Raw genomic sequence first — 17,261 nt, forward strand, 5'->3', positions numbered from 1 at the left:
AATACAGTTAGAATAAAGGCATTCAACACCGAGGTAGATGTGGATATCTTTGTCATGCCACACAAAGGGGAGGGCTATCCTATCATTCTAGGGAGGCCTTGGCTTATGGCTATGAGAGCTAAGCAGGACTGGGACACCGGCATAATCCAGATGAAGGATGCAAAAGGAAGGCCAATAATTTACGACATGAAGATAGGTCAACAATGCGACATGGATCTAGAAACCTCCGAGGATGAGTTTTCTAGTGGTGACTCTTCAACCACTTCAGAGGAGGAGTCAACAGTGAGTGAAGAAAGTGACAGTAGCATTGAGGTGATGGGGATCATTCTCAAGGACCCTAAGAAGATGGAGCAACCTGATGCCTCATCATCAAGCCAAGGGGAGACACCAAGTATACAACCTCTGGTAGAAGCAAGTAAGCTACATCAAATGCTCTCTAGTGAGTTGTGTGGGAAGGAGCGTGAAGATTATATTTTGATGCTAAGTAATTTTACCACATTGTTCATTGATGAATATGATAAAATCACTGGCATCACAGTAGTTCAACATCACATTAAGCTCAAGGAGGGAAGTAAACCTGTAGTGCAGAAGCTCAGGCGGCTAGGAGTAATTCAACAAGACGCCCTACTCAAAGAGGTGAGGAAATTGCTAGAAGCCGGTTTTATCTATCCTGTTGAAGACTCAGAGTGGGTTTCTCCAGTGGTAGTCACACCAAAGAAGAATGGTAAGTGGAGGGTTTGTGTTGATTACAAGCCTCTTAATGCAGCCACAAAGAGGGACCATTTTCCTCTTCCTTTTCAAGACGAAATACTCAATGAGGTAGCAGGACATGAGCGCTACACGGTATGTGATGGCTACTCAGGCTACTTCCAAATTAGCATCGTCGAAGAAGATCAAAAGAAGACAACCTTCATCACACCATGGGGATGTTTTGCTTACAGAGTTATGCCTTTTGGTCTCACTAATGCTCCAGCCACTTTTCAGCGATATGTGACATTTGTTTTTCAGCCATTCTTTGGAAAATCAATCCGTGTTTTTATTGATGACTTTTGCATCTATAGCTCTCGCTCTCTTCATTTTGAAGGTCTAGCTAGGCTAGCTGCTTGGGTGGCCAACTCAATGTGGAGAAATGCCACATTGGTGAAAGCAAGGTTACTCTTCTTGGCCATGTGATCTCGGCCAACAGCATTGAAGCTGACCCAAGCAAGGTTCAAGCCTTGGTGGCTTTGACCTCTCCCACCACAACAAAGCAATTGGTCTCGTTTCTTCAAAAGGTGAAGTATTTGAGTAGGTTCATTCACTTGCTCTCCCAAGTGGTTCTCCCTTTACAACAAGTTACCCATCAAGAGATCTTCACTTGGAGTGAAGAAAATGAACAACAATTCAATGAGGTAAAACAAATTCTAGCTTCACTTCCCACCATAGCACCTCCAAAGTGGGACGAGCCATTTTATGTAAACCCTAGTGTGGGCAATGACACACTTGGGGCTGTATTGATGCAAAAGGATCTTCAAACTTCGTTCATGCGTCCTATCTACTTCTCTAGTCGAATGATGACTCCATCAGAAAAGGGATACACGGCAGTGGATGTTTGCTACCACCAAATTTCGCTCTTATTTATTGTCTAGACCATTCATAATCTTAACAATGGAAGAAGTATTTCCTTATGTAATGCAGCACATGGATGTTTCTTCTAGGATTTCCAAATGGCTCACAAGGCTACAAGAGTTTTGACTACACAATGCAAGTGGAGAACTCCACAAGGGCCAGTCTAAGAGGTATTCTCACTCATCGCCACTATGAAAAGAAGCTAAAGATAAAGCCAAATGATCAAGATATTACACCCGTGCTGGAAGTCCCTAAGGTAGAGGAGGCTCACTCTCTTTTCTTTGATGGAGCCTACAAGAGGAAAGTGGACAAAGCTGCAGCAGGCATTGTCATCTTCAACAAGCAAGGGGACAAGGTTTTCTCCATTGGGAATCTCTTGGATTCTCACTCTAACAATGAGGCAGAATATGCAGCTTTAACTCTTGGGTTAGAGTGGTGTGTGACACAAGGCATTCAACGGTTAAATGTATTTGGTGATGCCATGCTTTTAATAAAACAAATACAAGGAACTTGGGCTTGTAAAAATCATATCTTGCTAGGCCATTTGCACAAAGTCAAGGAACTTTTAGGGAAATTTCAAGTTGTACGATTACATCATGTCCCTCGAGCAGAAAATCAAGAAGCAGATGCTCTAGCTAGAGAGAAGTTGCAAGATGTTTCAATGGTGGGTGCTATCAAGTTGAAGCTGCCTCTCTTCCTAGGTAGCGATGCTATGCCTGACATCATGAGTTTCTTGGACACAGGAGAGTGTCCTAAGGATCTTACTAAGGGCCAAAAGCAGTGGCTTGTGCGCAAGGCAACAAAATACCGCCTTATCAATGACGACCTCTACTACAAGGGTAAGGATCAAATTCTTAGGCGTGTACCTCTCTCTAGAGAAATCACTGAAATCATTTCAAGTTGCCATGATGGTGTTTGCGGAGGACACTTTGCACTTGACATCACTAGTAGAAAGATTCTACAAGTCGGGTTTGTATGGCCTAGTCTACATAGGGATGTGCATCATTGGTGTAAAACATGCAAGGAATGTCAAAAGGCAGGGGATAGGAGGCTCACATATGAGCCACAGACTCCTATAATCTCATATGGACCATTTGAGAAATGGGGAATTGATGCTATTGGGCCTTTGCCAAGGAGCCAATCAGGTAAATTTTATATCATCATGGGTGTGGACTACATGACCAGGTGGGCTGAAGCAGTTGCCACCACCCGGATTACAGCTAAGGAAGTGGCTAAGTTCGTATTTGAAAACATTTGTTGCCGTTTTGACACTCCTCTTGAAATAATTTCTGACAGGGGACCAGGTTTTAGAGGAGACCTTGTAGGAGAGCTAATGGAGAAGTTAGGTATCTCACGACGACACTCAACTCCCTACTACCCACAATGCAATGGTTTGGTGGAAAAGGTAAATGGTATGATCTGCAAGATCATCACTAAGCATGTAAACAATCACAAAAGTGATTGGGACAAGCATCTTATGGCTGCACTTTGGGCTTATCGCACTTCATTTCGCACATCCCTTGGGTTCACACCATATCACTTGGTGTTTGGTAAGGAAGCCATTTTACCCATTGAAGTACAATTGGCTAGTCTCAGGGTGCTAGCCGGGCAGGTGGAACGTCCTAATGCTCATCTCCACAACCACATTCTTGATCTAGAGAGGCTTCAACTAGACAGAGAAGATGCTATCAACTATTATGCAGCACAGGCAGAGCAACGTCGACTTACCTTCAACAAGGGACTTAGGGCAAAAGGTCTCAAGAAAGGTATGTTGGTCCTACAGTATGATAACAGGTTTGACACTAGGAAGGATAAAAAGTTTTCACCCAGATGGGAAGGGCCATTTGTCATTAGAAAGCGCTACGCCAATGGCAGTTACCGATTGATGGATGCAGATGGTAGGCTCCACAAAACACGTGTCAATGGATGGAGGTTGAAGCAGTACTTTTTGAGATTTGATCAAACACCTATGATGGAAATCCCCGAGGAGGGAGACGACTCCACCTCAATTGAAGAAGAATCAGGTACAACGCTAAAGGCATGAATACCTCTAGCCTTAGGGGGAGGGCTAATGAGGCAAGCTTTTCCATGCATGGGAACCCCCCCATATATTTTTGCCCTTTTATCAAAATATTTCCCATTATATAAGTTACTTTTAATTTTTTCTTCCTTTTTCACAAACGTTTTAGCCTTTATTAAATAAATAATACTTATGCTAATCAATCACGATGTAGCATAATAAGTAAGCTTTCTTTATTGATCTCTCTTTTGACCTTAAATATTAAATATATATATATTCTAGTATTTTCTAATATATTTTTTTTCATGAATATACATTATTCCACTCTACCAAATATTTTATTCACTAGTTTTCATTTTCAAACCTCAACCCCACTTTCAAATTTCAATAATACCTCCATCTAGATGATTGCCAATCTTTTCAACACTCTAGGTCATGTTTTCATACACATAAAGGAGCTTACACTTGAAGGCAAGAGAGAAGTCCACTCAAAGGGGACCACCAAAAGACTTTTGCAGCCACAAATAATACATTATTTGGCTGAATTTTTTAAGTAAAGAAGAACCCCGAATCTGAAGGAGCGTTCAACATGAAAGATGTAGCTCGTGATCTCAACTTTTAGCTCAATTTTTTTCAGAATTTTTGGAGTTATGAACACGGAGATATGATTTTTGTAGTGGATCCCAGTTTTCTCGTGTAATGGTGACACAAGCCATCCCCGCTTTCCTTCTTTCTAGAATGGCTATGGTTCTACAAGTCTTCAAGCATGATTACAAGAGACAAGGCACTTTTAATGAGGTCTTGGCTAGTCTAAAGTAATTCTATCACCATTTTTGGGAGGATCCATCCTCATCAACAAATATCCACCTTCGACAACCTCTCTTATATTTTTCTTACCTCTCTCTTCTCTCCCTAATAGGCTTATATCTATCCAAAGCTAGACTATTGTAAATATTTCCTATCCTCTACATCCTACCCACATTCTCTCTTCTTCTCTCTCTATTGACTCTGGTATTTTAAATAATGAGGAGACAAGATGGGAGCCACAGTCACATGCACCCCATTTTCTTAGTCACCAAAGAGGGACACTCACCTCAAATAGAAATATTGCTAAATCCTTCCTTCCTTCCCTATATAAGGGAGGCCATGAGAGCTCACTTGGGGGGGGAGAACACACACACACACACACCTATCCATACACACTCTTGTGCTACATGCTTGTAGCATGAACCCTAATCACATAATCACAACACCATCATCATCACCATCACCATGCACAAAAGATGAGCACCACACCTCCACACCACTTGTAATAAAGGGTTGAAGGCACAATTTCAAGAAGAAGAAGGGTGGACACACTCATGATATTCCTCGCCATCAACTCCCATCTCTCCATTATGCCTCCTACGATCTTGTTCCCTTCTCATTTTCCTTCCATACGCTACCTATTGTATTCATCTTTTGCAAGCAATCAACACACTCCATCTTGGTGCCATACTTTGTGTCGCTTTGGATACATCTCATTGTGAGTATGGTATATGCTTGTTCCTTGCCATTTTTTTTCTGCTTACGTTAAGGTGTGCGGATTCGCCACCACACACACACACTCTCTCTCTCTCTTATATTCCTATCATCTTGCTACTTCCATCTTAAGGTGTGCGGATTCGCCACCTTTTGTATGAGAAGTGAGCATACTTGCATGTATCCCTGACCTCGTTATCTTCCTTACTACATGCATGCGTAGCGAGCCCATTCTCACTCACTCACCACTCCTCTCACCTTATTCTCCGACCACCCCATTCCACATTTGGACGTGGATCTTGAAATTGTTTCCATGCATGCTTCATTGTGTATATATGTATGCGTCCTAGCCGCATATCTTGCTAGGTGGTGCCCCTATTGTGTATTCCCCATGATGAGGCCATTGTGCATAGTCTTGGTGTAGAGGCCACCGGGTCTATTTTTTTCACTTCCGCCTCTCAGTACCAATCAACGCTAATGATCACTAGGAAATTCCCTAGTTAAATATAGTATTTTTAGCTATGGCTACTAATAAATGAAAATGATTTTTTTGCACTGTAGCGGGGCTACAGTGTAGCCGGGCTACAGGTATACACAGGGCTACACTTTTTTTTTCCAAGAAAAAGATCCTTCTATTAGTTACTGAAACTGCCCATGGAGCTACAACCACCTCTGCTAGAGAGGCTACAACAAACATAAGGGGGAGACTCTCCCAATGAAAAACAACATATGTACAATGAGGCTAAATCAAGAGATGGGAGGAGGGAAAAGCCACCCAGGTGGGCGGTAGTGCCACCTCAGCACACCCTTGACCATGGTGAAGAAAGGCCCAGGGCGCCAGAGTTGAAGGAAGCCTCTCTATGCTCCCACATTCGGTCGGAGCTGCCCTGGAGTCTCTCGAACTGTCCTGCTAGTGGTACAGGGCGAGCCTCAAAGATGCGGAAGCAGCAGGCCCGCCAGATGAACGAGAGTGTCAGGCCGCAGATGAGCTCCCAACACTCCTCTCTCTCACTACACCACTCTTGTGGAGTAAGCTCTGTAGCAGGTTGGAGTGTAGGTCGTCCCCCCTACGTCACTATCATCCTGCTGGTGGAGGATAGCTCAAACTGAAGTGCCGGGCCCGTGAGAGTGGACCAAGCAACTGCCTCCCAAGTGTACTGCCGTGCCGTGGAAAGAGCTGGCATCAGCCAAAGGACACGAAGCCAAACCTGTTGTGCCAAAGGACAATCCTAAAGACAATGGCACTGACTCTCCACAGGATGGTCACAGGCTGCACATGCTGTCGAGAGACCACTATGTACTAGCCAGCTCCCAACTGTTGTAGCTCGATGTGCAACCAACCACTGGAACAAAGTGACTCGCCACGGCTATCTAGAGTCCCACAACCTCTCCCAAAAAGCTGACAAGAACTCAACTGTGAGATCCACCTCCTGCCAACGAGGTGTTGCAGCAGGACGAGCCTCTCTCCGCGCTGCCAGTATGTGACGTCCCAGTCGAACAGTGTTCTGAAAGAAGGGGACGCCTAGATGGTCGACCGAGGAGAAAGGGTCCCTCCAAAACCACTCTCCAGGATCCCACTGCACTCGTGTCAATGGACAGCACTCCCAAGCCACAACCTCCAGTGTCCACTCTCAAGAGCTGCAGGGTCGGGATCTATGACACAAGTCCTCCCACAGATGCCCACAACTCGGATCCTCTGAAAACAACACTCTGTCACCTGTGGGGCCTCTACTGAAACTCGGTGTAAGCGACCCTCACCCTGTAGCTCGAAAAACAGGGAGGGTATAGTCTCTGAGCAAGCCTGAATTGCGATGAGAACCTTAAGTCGCTTGAAGGCCCCCATCCATCTGGGTGCTGCTGACTCGAGAGGTGTGAGCCACTCAGCAGGTACTGCCTCTCTGATGTCCTGACACATGGTCTGCACCCCTCTCATGCCCTGTAGTTGGATGCTCTGAAGCTCCTCTGACAAACCTAAAAACTGTAGCCAATCACCTAAAGTGCATGCTGGACCCTCTGCCATGGGACCCCAAGAAACATGAGGCCTACTACCAACCAAGTGGCCTCTCTGAGTGCTAACCATTGGGTTCCAAAACAGGGGCTGTCTCAAACGCTCCTCTGTGCAAGTAGGCTGATGCTCCTCTCTGATGTCCTGACACATGGTCTGCACCCCTCTCATGCCCTGTAGTTGGATGCTCTGAAGCTCCTCTGACAAACCTAAAAACTGTAGCCAATCACCTAAAGTGCGTGCTGGACCCTCTGCCATGGGACCCCAAGAAACATGAGGCCTACTACCAACCAAGTGGCCTCTCTGAGTGCTAACCATGGGGTTCCAAACCAGGGGCTATCTCAAACGCTCCTCTGTGCAAGCAGGCTGATGCTGCTCCAGGCCTCTCCACAGCTGCTCCCAGAAACAGAGAAAACTCAGAGAAACGGTCCTCCAGTCTCCTGCTCAGGCCAACTCTGCGCATCTCTGTGAAAATCCATCTAGTCGAAGGTCGCCAGGGCCCTCCAGCCAGAGGTACTCTAGCACTAAGCCGCTGCAGCAAAAACTACTTCCAGAGCTCCTCCCCTGGAAGTAATCCTCTGACAACAAACTTCAAGAAGGGCTCTACTCTGTTGTGCTAGGTCTATGATCCCCAACCCTCCCTGAGAACAAGAAAGAGTGATGACCTACCAGGCCACTTTGGCCCGGGCTATCTGAGTGCACGCCCTGACCAAAGGAAGTTCCTAATCAGCCTCTCTACCTGGCTGATGCAGGAACTCGAAAAGATCCAACAAGAAGTGATGTACCACATAGTAGCCAACAACACGTGGTTGGCCACTACAACTCTGCCTGCCAAAGAAAGTCGTGCAGAACTCCAATGTAAAAACTTCCTCCTGATGGGGAGCTATCTGTTGCTCAGGAGACAAGTCCAAGCCAACCTGACAGCCCAAGTATCGAACTGCAGTCCCTGGGGGAATCCATCTGAAGCCCTCACCCGGCAGCCAATCAGGCATAGGAGCACTACCAACCGAGAAAGCCATTGTCTTTCTCTAGTTGATCCGTGAGCCTGATGCACAACAAAAGGTCTCAAGAGCCTGCTCACACCTGTGAAGGTTGGCCTCTTGGCCCTCCAAGTACAACGTTGAGTCGTCTGCAAACTCAACATCCAGTAGCTCTTCTCCCCAAATAGGGAGCGCTAAGCCACGAAGACCAACCTACTATGAAGCCAAAAACCTGCTCATTGCCTCAACATAGAACAGAAAGAGGAAGGGGGTAAGAGGGCAGCCCTGTCTGACCGAACGTGTGAGCATGAAACAATCTCCTCTACCACCTGCCAAAAGAACATGACTGTGTGCCCGTCTGTAAAGAACTGACACACCTCTGATCCATGCATCTGAGAAGCCCATCTTGCGTAAAGTGCCCTCCAAAAAGTCCCAGTTAACTCTATCGTAGGCCTTCTCAAAATCGAGAAGAAGATATCACCAGATCCTCACCACGGAGGCGCGTGAGGGCAGATGCCTCCCAGAAAGTGAAGATGTTGTCAAGGATACTACGCTCCTTGACAAAACCTGTCTGTGTCCCATGGCTGAATCCTCAAACTCAAAGCCTTGGCGAGAATTTTCTAGGCTGAGTTGAGGATGATGATGGGCCGCCACTGTCGAATCTCATCCAAGAAGTCACCTCCTTGGGAATGAGGTAAATCAAGCCCTCACTCAAGCTGTCAGGTATCTCTCCTGTGTGTAGAATGTACTGAAAAGCGCTGCAGAGATATGACCCAAGCAAGTCCCAGTACTCTAAGAACAAACTAGGAGTCAAACCATCCTCCACCTGGATAGCTACCACGGGGAAGCGCTCTAAGGGCCACGTGGAGCTCCTCTAACTGAAGAGGCAACTCAAGCCTCTGACGCAAGCAAGTCCCAATACTTGAAGAAACTGGGAGTCAAACCATCCTCACCTAGATAGCTACCACGGGCAAGTGCTCTAAGGGTTGCGTGGAGCTCCTCTGACTGAAGAGGCAACTCAAGCCTCTGACGCATCTCCTTTGTCACAAGACAAGGCATCTGTGCCCACACCTGCATCCTGAGGCTCTGTTGCCAGCAAGTCACGGTAAAAGTCAGTGGCAACTGCACGCATGTCCTCTGGCTCTGAAGCAACTGACTCGTCAGGCCTCCTCAACTGACTGACCCTGGCATGCGCATGTCGGGGCCCCACTGTCTCAAAGAAAGCCCGTGACTCTGTCGCCCACCTAGGTCCACTGAGATGCCTGTCGATGAAAAGCAAACTCCTGGAGTCTCTCCTCTATGTTGGCAAGCTCCTGGCGAGCCTGCTGCAACTGCTCCTCGAACCAAGGACTATCTGGATCGTGCTCCTGCATCCTCTGCAAGGAAGCAACACCCCGTCCGAGACACAACTGCTCCTCTTGCTGCAACGAGGCGGACCGTAGACTCCTGGAGAAAAGCCGACTAAGCTCAGCAAGTCCAAAGGCCACTCTGTCAGCAGGAGAGTCCTGCAAAGTCCTGCAAGTCTAAGCCCTCTGTCCAAAGAGCCACCGCTCGCTCTCTGAGCGCAGAGTCCAGCAAGACCCTGTCAGGGATGCGAAGCATCGTGCTCCCCCTCCTCTGTCTATCTGTCACTGTGAGGATCACTAGTGCATGGTCCGAAAAAGAAGTTCCAGCCAGAATGCAAACTAAACCCACCCAAGTCACAGAAATGGTCACTAGTGTAGAAGCGATCTATCCAAGATAGATTCACTCCTCCCACTCTGCGGTCCGAACGAGAGAAGGCCAGACTGTCTCGAGGCCTCACAAAGCTAGAGTGTTGCCACACATTAGAAACCCGCATAGTCATACATAACCTCTCCCAAGCTTCCAACTCAACTCCATGCATAGTCGTATGGTTACCTCCAATCCTGTCAGAGGGGTCCTCCAACATGTTGAAGTCACCCCCAATGCACCATTGCTCTGCTTGCGGCAGAGACTCTGCAATATGGGACCAAAACTCTGCACGTGCACTTGCCACATTGGGCGCATAGATGTTCAAGAAGCCCATGAGGCAACCTTGAATCTACATAGTAACCTATTGAGCCCTACCTGGCACAATAATCCCTCTCCCCACAATGGCCTGCTGCAAAGAATCCGCAATAGTCGTACAAACCCCACCCTGGATGCCTCCAGGTCCAAATGCAGCGGACCAAAACGTCTCATAGCGACCACGCAAAATCTGACCACACCATCTAATGCGACTCTCACAAAGACGATGCTCTGTAGCATAGGAATGTCAATCTCACCACCCACAAGGCATCTCTGAAGCTCCTGACGCAGCTGACCCCTTTGACGCTGAAACTGGGGCCCTCCTATTTCCTGCACATTTCATGAGATGATCCTCATGGAGTCAGTGGGAGAAAACAGTTGTTGCCACAGTAGCCAACCTCGCTATCTTTGAGGCCAGTTTGGATGGGGAGTAATCCACATCCGAACGACCTCTAGACAAATGCGAAAGAAGTGACTGTCCCGTCCAGGCCCAAGCCGAGCGTGCAGCCCGAAGGGCTACATCCTCTATCCAAGAATCCTCATGTACAAATACATAACAAGGAGGGCTCTGAGTGTCAGCAAACAAGTGCACCACAATGTGCCTGCAACCCACTGCATCCGGAAGCATCACGCTGAACTTGGCCAGAGGCCAAAGTGTCTGCCTCACCCCTAAGTCCCCTGTGTGGTGTGAGAACTCAGTAGCCTGAGTCTGGAGCCAATCAAGAACTGTGTGTTGGGTCCACTCTGTGTGATCCCTAGCACACAATGGGAAGGAGAAACCCACTGCTATGTCCAAAGCCTCAATGCCTCTAGCTGCAAGAGAGAGGACATGGACGCGAAAGCAAGCCTCCTCCAGTTCAGGAGAAGAGTCACCCAAAAACCGAGTGAAGTTGTAGTCGAAGAAGTCACAGAGTCTACAAATGTCAAAGCTAGTCAAACCTCTAGGGACTGCCGCAAAAGGAGAAGTTTGCACCAAAAAAGACGGCCTCAAGTGGGGATATCCCTCTCGAGCCACACGGCTCGTAGAGAAAGCACTACCAAGAGATCACCTCGCGGCAGACGCGTGTCCAATCCCCTGCGAACGATTGAGGAGGAGTGATGGAGGGGTCGGGAGATGAGGCTGTGGGCCCCACCAGGGAGAAAGGGGGGAAAGGAGGCGAAGGTGGAGGTGAAAGTGGGGGAGGGGGAGGAGGCGGGGGAGGCGGAGCAGCAGCGTCTGAGGGAGGAGGAGGTGGAGGTGGAGGTGGAGGAATTGAAGTGGACGGATCCTGCTGAAGGGGGTCAAAACGGTTCCCTGTCCGAACCTAGTGCTGCTGAGCTGTAGAAGGTCGGCCACCAGGGGGAGCAGTGGGGCGAGCCCTCCCTTGGCGGCGACGGCCAGGAACCTGCTGCCAACCGTCAGTTGTCTCATCGTTGGTCTCAGTCGAGGTACCGACCTGTGCGTCCGGTGTGTCTGGCTATTGGGCATGCTCAACCTTGTAGATTGCGCCTGCGCTGTAGGTCGAGGTCTCCTGCGAGGACAGGCCTTAGCCAAATGGCCCATCTGTCTGCAAATGAAACGCTGATTCGGGAGGCCCGAATACTCCACGCTCTGTCGGAACCAACCCCCACTCACCCTAGGGAGTAGGATGACCTTCGAGAGAGTAGGTATTCCGAACCAGAACAAGGACTGTGGAGATGCCGGCAGCCTTGGCAGCTACAGAGGCTGCCGTGCGAGGTGTCTCCAGGACAGTCCCAGTCTCTGAGCCTAACCTGGACAAAAGTGGTAGGCACTCCCTCCTCAAACCGGGAAAGCAGATGGAGATGGGTAGGTCTACCTCCTCTACCATAACATCTGTAGCTGGATCGAAACCATGCCTCCACTGTCGGAAGTGCGCTTGAACTGCTTTGATGGCCAAGGGACTCATCGCGATGACCTTGGACGCCATCTCGGAGGTCTCAAGCTCTATCTGATAGTGGCCGCGTCCGAGGAACTGAACATCCAAGATCTTGCCCACCTCGACGAGGAGGCGGGCCTCGAGAAGATCGCGCACCTCTCCTCTATTGGGTCTGGTGTCGAGAATCTTGCAAATGGCAGAAGTCACCTGCAGGCGTTCCACCTCTGCTGCGAGGCTTGCTTACCCTGTCGACAAGAGAGCAAGCCGGATGGTGGGCTCTGCGGGGTCGGGCGAGGGGGCTTCCTGAGAGTCCCTTTGAGGTGGAGCATGAGCCTCCATCAGTGTCTGCTGCCATGAAGAAAGGGCGAAATGTCGATGACGAGCGGTGGTTCTCTGCTAGCCGAGCGCGACGGAGATGCTGACGAAATCAACCGAGCCAGACAGGGGGGGAGGGAGGGGGGGCGGCGGCGGAAAAAACGCGAGTGCGAAGTTGGGATGGACAGCGGGCTGAGGCACGGTGGAAGGGGGGCTGAGATGCGGCGGGCTGGGGCGGTAATGCTGAAGGCGGGCTGCACGTTGAGGCTGATGCATGCTGGTGCTGATGCAGGCAGCAAGTGGGCAGGACAGGGCAGGGCTGACAGCACGAGGGCGGCAGGCTGTGTGCTGGTGCTAAGTGCAGGCAGTGGGTAGGTAGGGCAGGGCAGGTAGCGCAAGGGGGGCTTGGGGGGGGGGGGAGGATGGCGGGGAAGGGGGGTGTACAGCATGAGCAGGGGAGAAGGCGAGGGCAGCAACGAGTATCTCTTGTCGTCTACACAAACTAAGCTTACATAGGACATTCTCTTCGAGTTGGACCATACTTGTTTCGCGTGCTAGGGCACCCTTAGACCGCCCCACTGGCAAGCGGCCAATGTGGACACATTGGCCGGCCAGGGTGGGGCTCGGACCACCATGGCCAAAGAGGTAGCATTCATGATACAGAGTGTGGCCACCCTATGGCCACCATTTCCAGATCATTCAGGAGCAACCACACATCAGTTCTTTGGTTGGCCTAGGAGCGATGTGGGCTAGGCCGTCCTGTGGCCAGCCTCGCGACTATGGCCAGACTCACCAGGGGCTTCCATAGGCCACTAGCATCAGAGATTTCCAATTGCCAAGAGTTGCCTTGGCTAGATATTTCTAGTAGCAACAGATATGTGGTGGCTGTGCGATGGCCTTGGCTTGTGGATATATATAACATGATGTGGATAGCAGAGACGGTCTTGAGTCTAGATAGTCTTCGCATAGGCTTGCCTTGTGTGAGAGTCCACTATGTGTCACATTTTGGAGCACGTGCCTCGCACTTTTGGGCATTAGCCTCAGGGCTTGGTTGTCTTCATTTGGGTCTTTGAGCCTTGTAGTCCTGTTATGTAGTTACAATGTGATTTCAATTGTGTCGTGTACTTTTGCACCCATTGCACCTCAGTCTCTACATCCCCATTGTACCTTGTGGTGGTAGTCATGGACTAGGCACAGTTGGCCGCAACCAAACTAGTCTTTGTATGGTCATTTGGTTATGTACACTTTGTTGCCTTAAAGGGACTGTGGTTGTTTGGGCTACTATTCCATTTCTTGTTCTTCAGTTCTATTTTCATGTTATCACATTGTCTGTCCGTTTGAGCTAGCTTGTGAGTCCACATGCATACTGCATCCAAAGCACCCCACCACTAGAGAGCATTGTGCACCATTTCCATCTACAATTGCTCTCATTTTTTGCACGTCCGATGGGACAGCTCTATCAGGTCTTGCAAGCTAGCCCAGTCACTTGGAAAGTCAAATTGAGGCAGGTTAATGGTGTGGCCACATTCTCGGGTGCCCTAGGCATTTGTTGTCGCTGGTGCCACTAGGGAAAACATTGTGTTCTTAAGAAAAAAATACCCCACTTTTGTTTCCGAGAATGAAACTTCTCCAAGGGGGGAGTAATGTAAGGCCAAGGGCTAAGGGAAACCACCCTATAAGTAGAGGGTAGGATGGTCGGGTGGAGTATCATTTTCCACACCCTAGGGCCTCTCACGGAAGACGAAAACTAGGCGTCCCATTTATTATACCAGATCTACGTGATGGATCCGGCTAGAAAAGCATTGCCCTTGCTGTCTGCTATTGCAGCTGCACTTCACTGTCCAATACGCTGGAGCATATGTGATGCTTGAGAACTGCTACTGCTTCTGCAACTTATGGCAATGACCCTCCCCGCTGCCCCCCCCCCCCCCCCCCCCCAAATAAAAAAACTTTTTAACCAATTTTGAGGGGTCTCCTAGCCTGGCTGGACTTTACAATGTGTTAAATCTCTATGCCAAGCAACTCAGTTGGAACTGAACAACGTATACCTACAAAGACAAACTAGACAGAGCATGCACATGTTCTCATACATCGTGCTTTGCAAATCGTGTTGTATGTGAACATGAATACGCATACTATTAATCTTAGCAGCTGACTAACTAATCATTTGAGCAAAGAGGTTAATCTTAGCAGCTGACTAACTAATCATTTATGCAAAGAGGTTAATCGTGTTGTATGTGAACATGAATACGCATACTACTAATCTTAGCAGCTGACTAACTAATCATTTATGCAAAGAGGTTAATCGTGTTGTATGTGAACGTTAATACGCATACTACTAATCTTAGCAGCTGACTAACTAATCATTTATGCAAAGAGGTTAATCGTGTTGTATGTGAACATGAATACGCATACTACTAATCTTAGCAGCTGACTAACTAATCATTTATGCAAAGAGGTTAATGCCATAGTTACCGGGGAACGCCCCCTAGCCCCCGTTCCGGCGTTCCAGGGGGGCAGTTCCCTTCCCGAACGTTCCGAAACGTCCCAGAACGTTTGACGTTCCGGGTGGCCAGTGCAAACCGGAACGGCCGTTCCGGAACGTTCCAAACGTCCCCAAAACGTTCCGGAATGCCCCTGGAACGGCCAACGGCTACAAACAAATTTGGCAAAAATTGAAAAAATTGAAGTAAATGTTTGGGCTTCTTTTTGAAGTGTGCAAGGCCTCAAGGACTCATAAAATGCACCCCCCTCCCCCTTTCTCTCCACAAGCTAATCCTCAAGGCTCAAGCTCTCTCCCTCTCACACTCTCAAGATCTCTCCCTCTCAAGACTCACTCTCTCAAGGCTCAAAGCTTTAAACCTTCAAGCTCTCTTCCTCTCCCTCCCACTCTCTCAAATCTCTCCCTCTCCCTCTCACTCTCTCGAGTCTCTCCCTCTCCCTCTCCCTCTCTCTCTCTCTCTCTCTCTCTCTCTCTCTCTCTCTCTCTCTCTCACATCATCTAGTCATAGCAAGATTGAATGGTCTTCAAAACGAGTTTTTTGTGAGTATTAGAGTCAAAGCACTCTAATACTCCTTGTATTTAAACACAAGAAACTAAAAAATGCACTATTTGGGTGTTTTTTATACCTCCCGTTCCGAGCCGTTCCCGTTCCGAACCCTAGCCGTTCCCCCGTTCCGCGGGGATCCCGTCGCCGTTCCCGTTCCGCGTTCCGGGTAACTATGGTTAATGCAAAGGTTTTAACTGATATAATGAATCTATTTGGACATGCATGTCCTAGGAACCGGCTCACAAAGGTGCCAATCCCCTAGGTGACATCAAGCACAAGAAGGATGTTGATCTCCACAAGAAGGATGCATGTGTGTGGATCAACTATGCTAGGCTATTTGAATCTTTGCAACCTTCTTGATTACTAGGCATTTAAGAGACCTTGACAATTTTATGCATCAAAGAAGGAAAGTAGACTTTGGGTCTTTCTAATACACAAAACACACCTCCTTCCCTATGCACAGCCATTCTGATTATCTATTGTATCATGCCACTGCGGTTGTGGAATTTTCAAATAGGAGAAGCATATCAAGATAGTAGGAAAGACTACCAATGCTGCGTATTTATACCATGTCTTTGGCATAGGTCTTACACTTAACATACTCTAGATGAAGGCAACACTGAGGTTACAATCGAAATAAGTTCATTGAATGTCAGATTAACCAAAGCACATTTCTTTTCACACTCTTCATATTTTGTATCAGCTTAACCAGAAAAACCCCACACTCACCTGCTGTTGAAGTGCCCTGGCCAATGCAAAGTCAGCATCTGCCTGGCTGAAGCTCGCAGACTGGATAGATGAGCTGTCCTCAAGGGATGAGAAATCCCCTGTATCAAGCATCTCAGTCATGAACAGCTCTTCAGGCACCTCTTCTCCATCCAGAACAATACGTCGAGAACTTTCCATGGCTCCAAAATCTACTATATTGCATCACAATATTTGGCTGTTAAGAGTAGAACAAGATCATGGCTGCAACACTTTTTGAACAAAAATCTCCAGTGACAAAGCTTTAGAAATTTGAGGGGCTCATAAGACAAAATTATTCAGAATTTGATATGGAATTGTGCAGGCAACACCTAGACATCAACTTACTGGATAATTTTTCATCAACCCTCGAGTAACTGAGTGTGCACCTAACATTTCCTAGCTCAGAAAACTCCTCACGGGTCTCTCTTTCTGTGCACCGAAATAGCACAGAAAGAGAGAAATTGCACGCAGGCAGAGAGAGAGAGAGAGAGAGAGAGAGAGAGAGAGAGGCATACCTGTCATGCACAAGCTGCTTGGTGAAGAAGCTATGGAGAGCTTTCACGTCACTGAGAGCCAAGATGTCTACTATTAATGGGCTTCTGCTAACGGACATTTTCATTTCGAACTGTTTGTAACTATGTAGCTACGATTTCCACTACTACGATTCTGGAAGCATTTCTTTCGTAAAGAATCACCAGAAGATTCCGTTTGAAAGAAATGGTATGAGTTGAAAATGGAAGGGACGTGAGAGGGGAATCTATATCTATACCTATATCTATACTATCTATATTATATATTAAGGAGACTGGTTTTCCAGTGCCACGTGTTGCAATTTGCTTTATCTTGCAGTGTGGCCCTGCATCTCCGGCTACAGTGAGGACAGTGCGCGCGCAAGGAGAGAGAGAGAGAGAGGCGGCCGAAGGCTACACTAGTGAAGTTTAGTACGCAACGATGAATTTTGGTGGTTGTCGACGCGTGGCAGTTTTTGGACTACATAAGGAGTCCTTAGTAAAGCATTGGATTTTTGGTGCAATTGTGGACCATTGGATGAAGCTTGCAGATTAGTGTCACATGGCAAAAAGATTTTTTTTTCAATATTTTTTTTTTATC

General features: G+C 48.0%; 1 protein-coding gene across 4 annotated transcripts in view; it reads right to left on the reverse strand.

The window, feature by feature from the left end:
• LOC147452659 (E3 ubiquitin ligase BIG BROTHER-related-like) overlaps window positions 1–16,841 on the reverse strand; it is a 33,368-nt gene extending 16,527 nt beyond the window's left edge. The window contains exons 1-2 of one of the 4 annotated variants that reach the window (XR_015188918.1): window positions 16,667–16,841; window positions 16,134–16,324 (exon numbers count right to left, since the gene is read on the reverse strand). Coding sequence is in view for 3 of the 4 variants with exons in the window: in XM_086518293.1 (XP_086374419.1) it covers window positions 16,134–16,324; window positions 16,667–16,673 (198 nt within the window). In the remaining variant the exon portion in view is untranslated. Of the gene's footprint in view, window positions 1–16,133; window positions 16,348–16,666 lie in introns of all 4 variants that reach the window. The other 3 variants (XM_086518293.1, XM_086518295.1, XM_086518294.1) reach the window with 3 other exon arrangements.
• Window positions 16,842–17,261: the final 420 nt, after the last annotated feature.

The sequence above is a fragment of the Adiantum capillus-veneris genome, chromosome 8, assembly GCF_014529385.1.
Source record: "Adiantum capillus-veneris isolate H3 chromosome 8, ASM1452938v2, whole genome shotgun sequence".
In the NCBI taxonomy this organism is placed as follows: Eukaryota; Viridiplantae; Streptophyta; class Polypodiopsida; order Polypodiales; family Pteridaceae; genus Adiantum; species Adiantum capillus-veneris.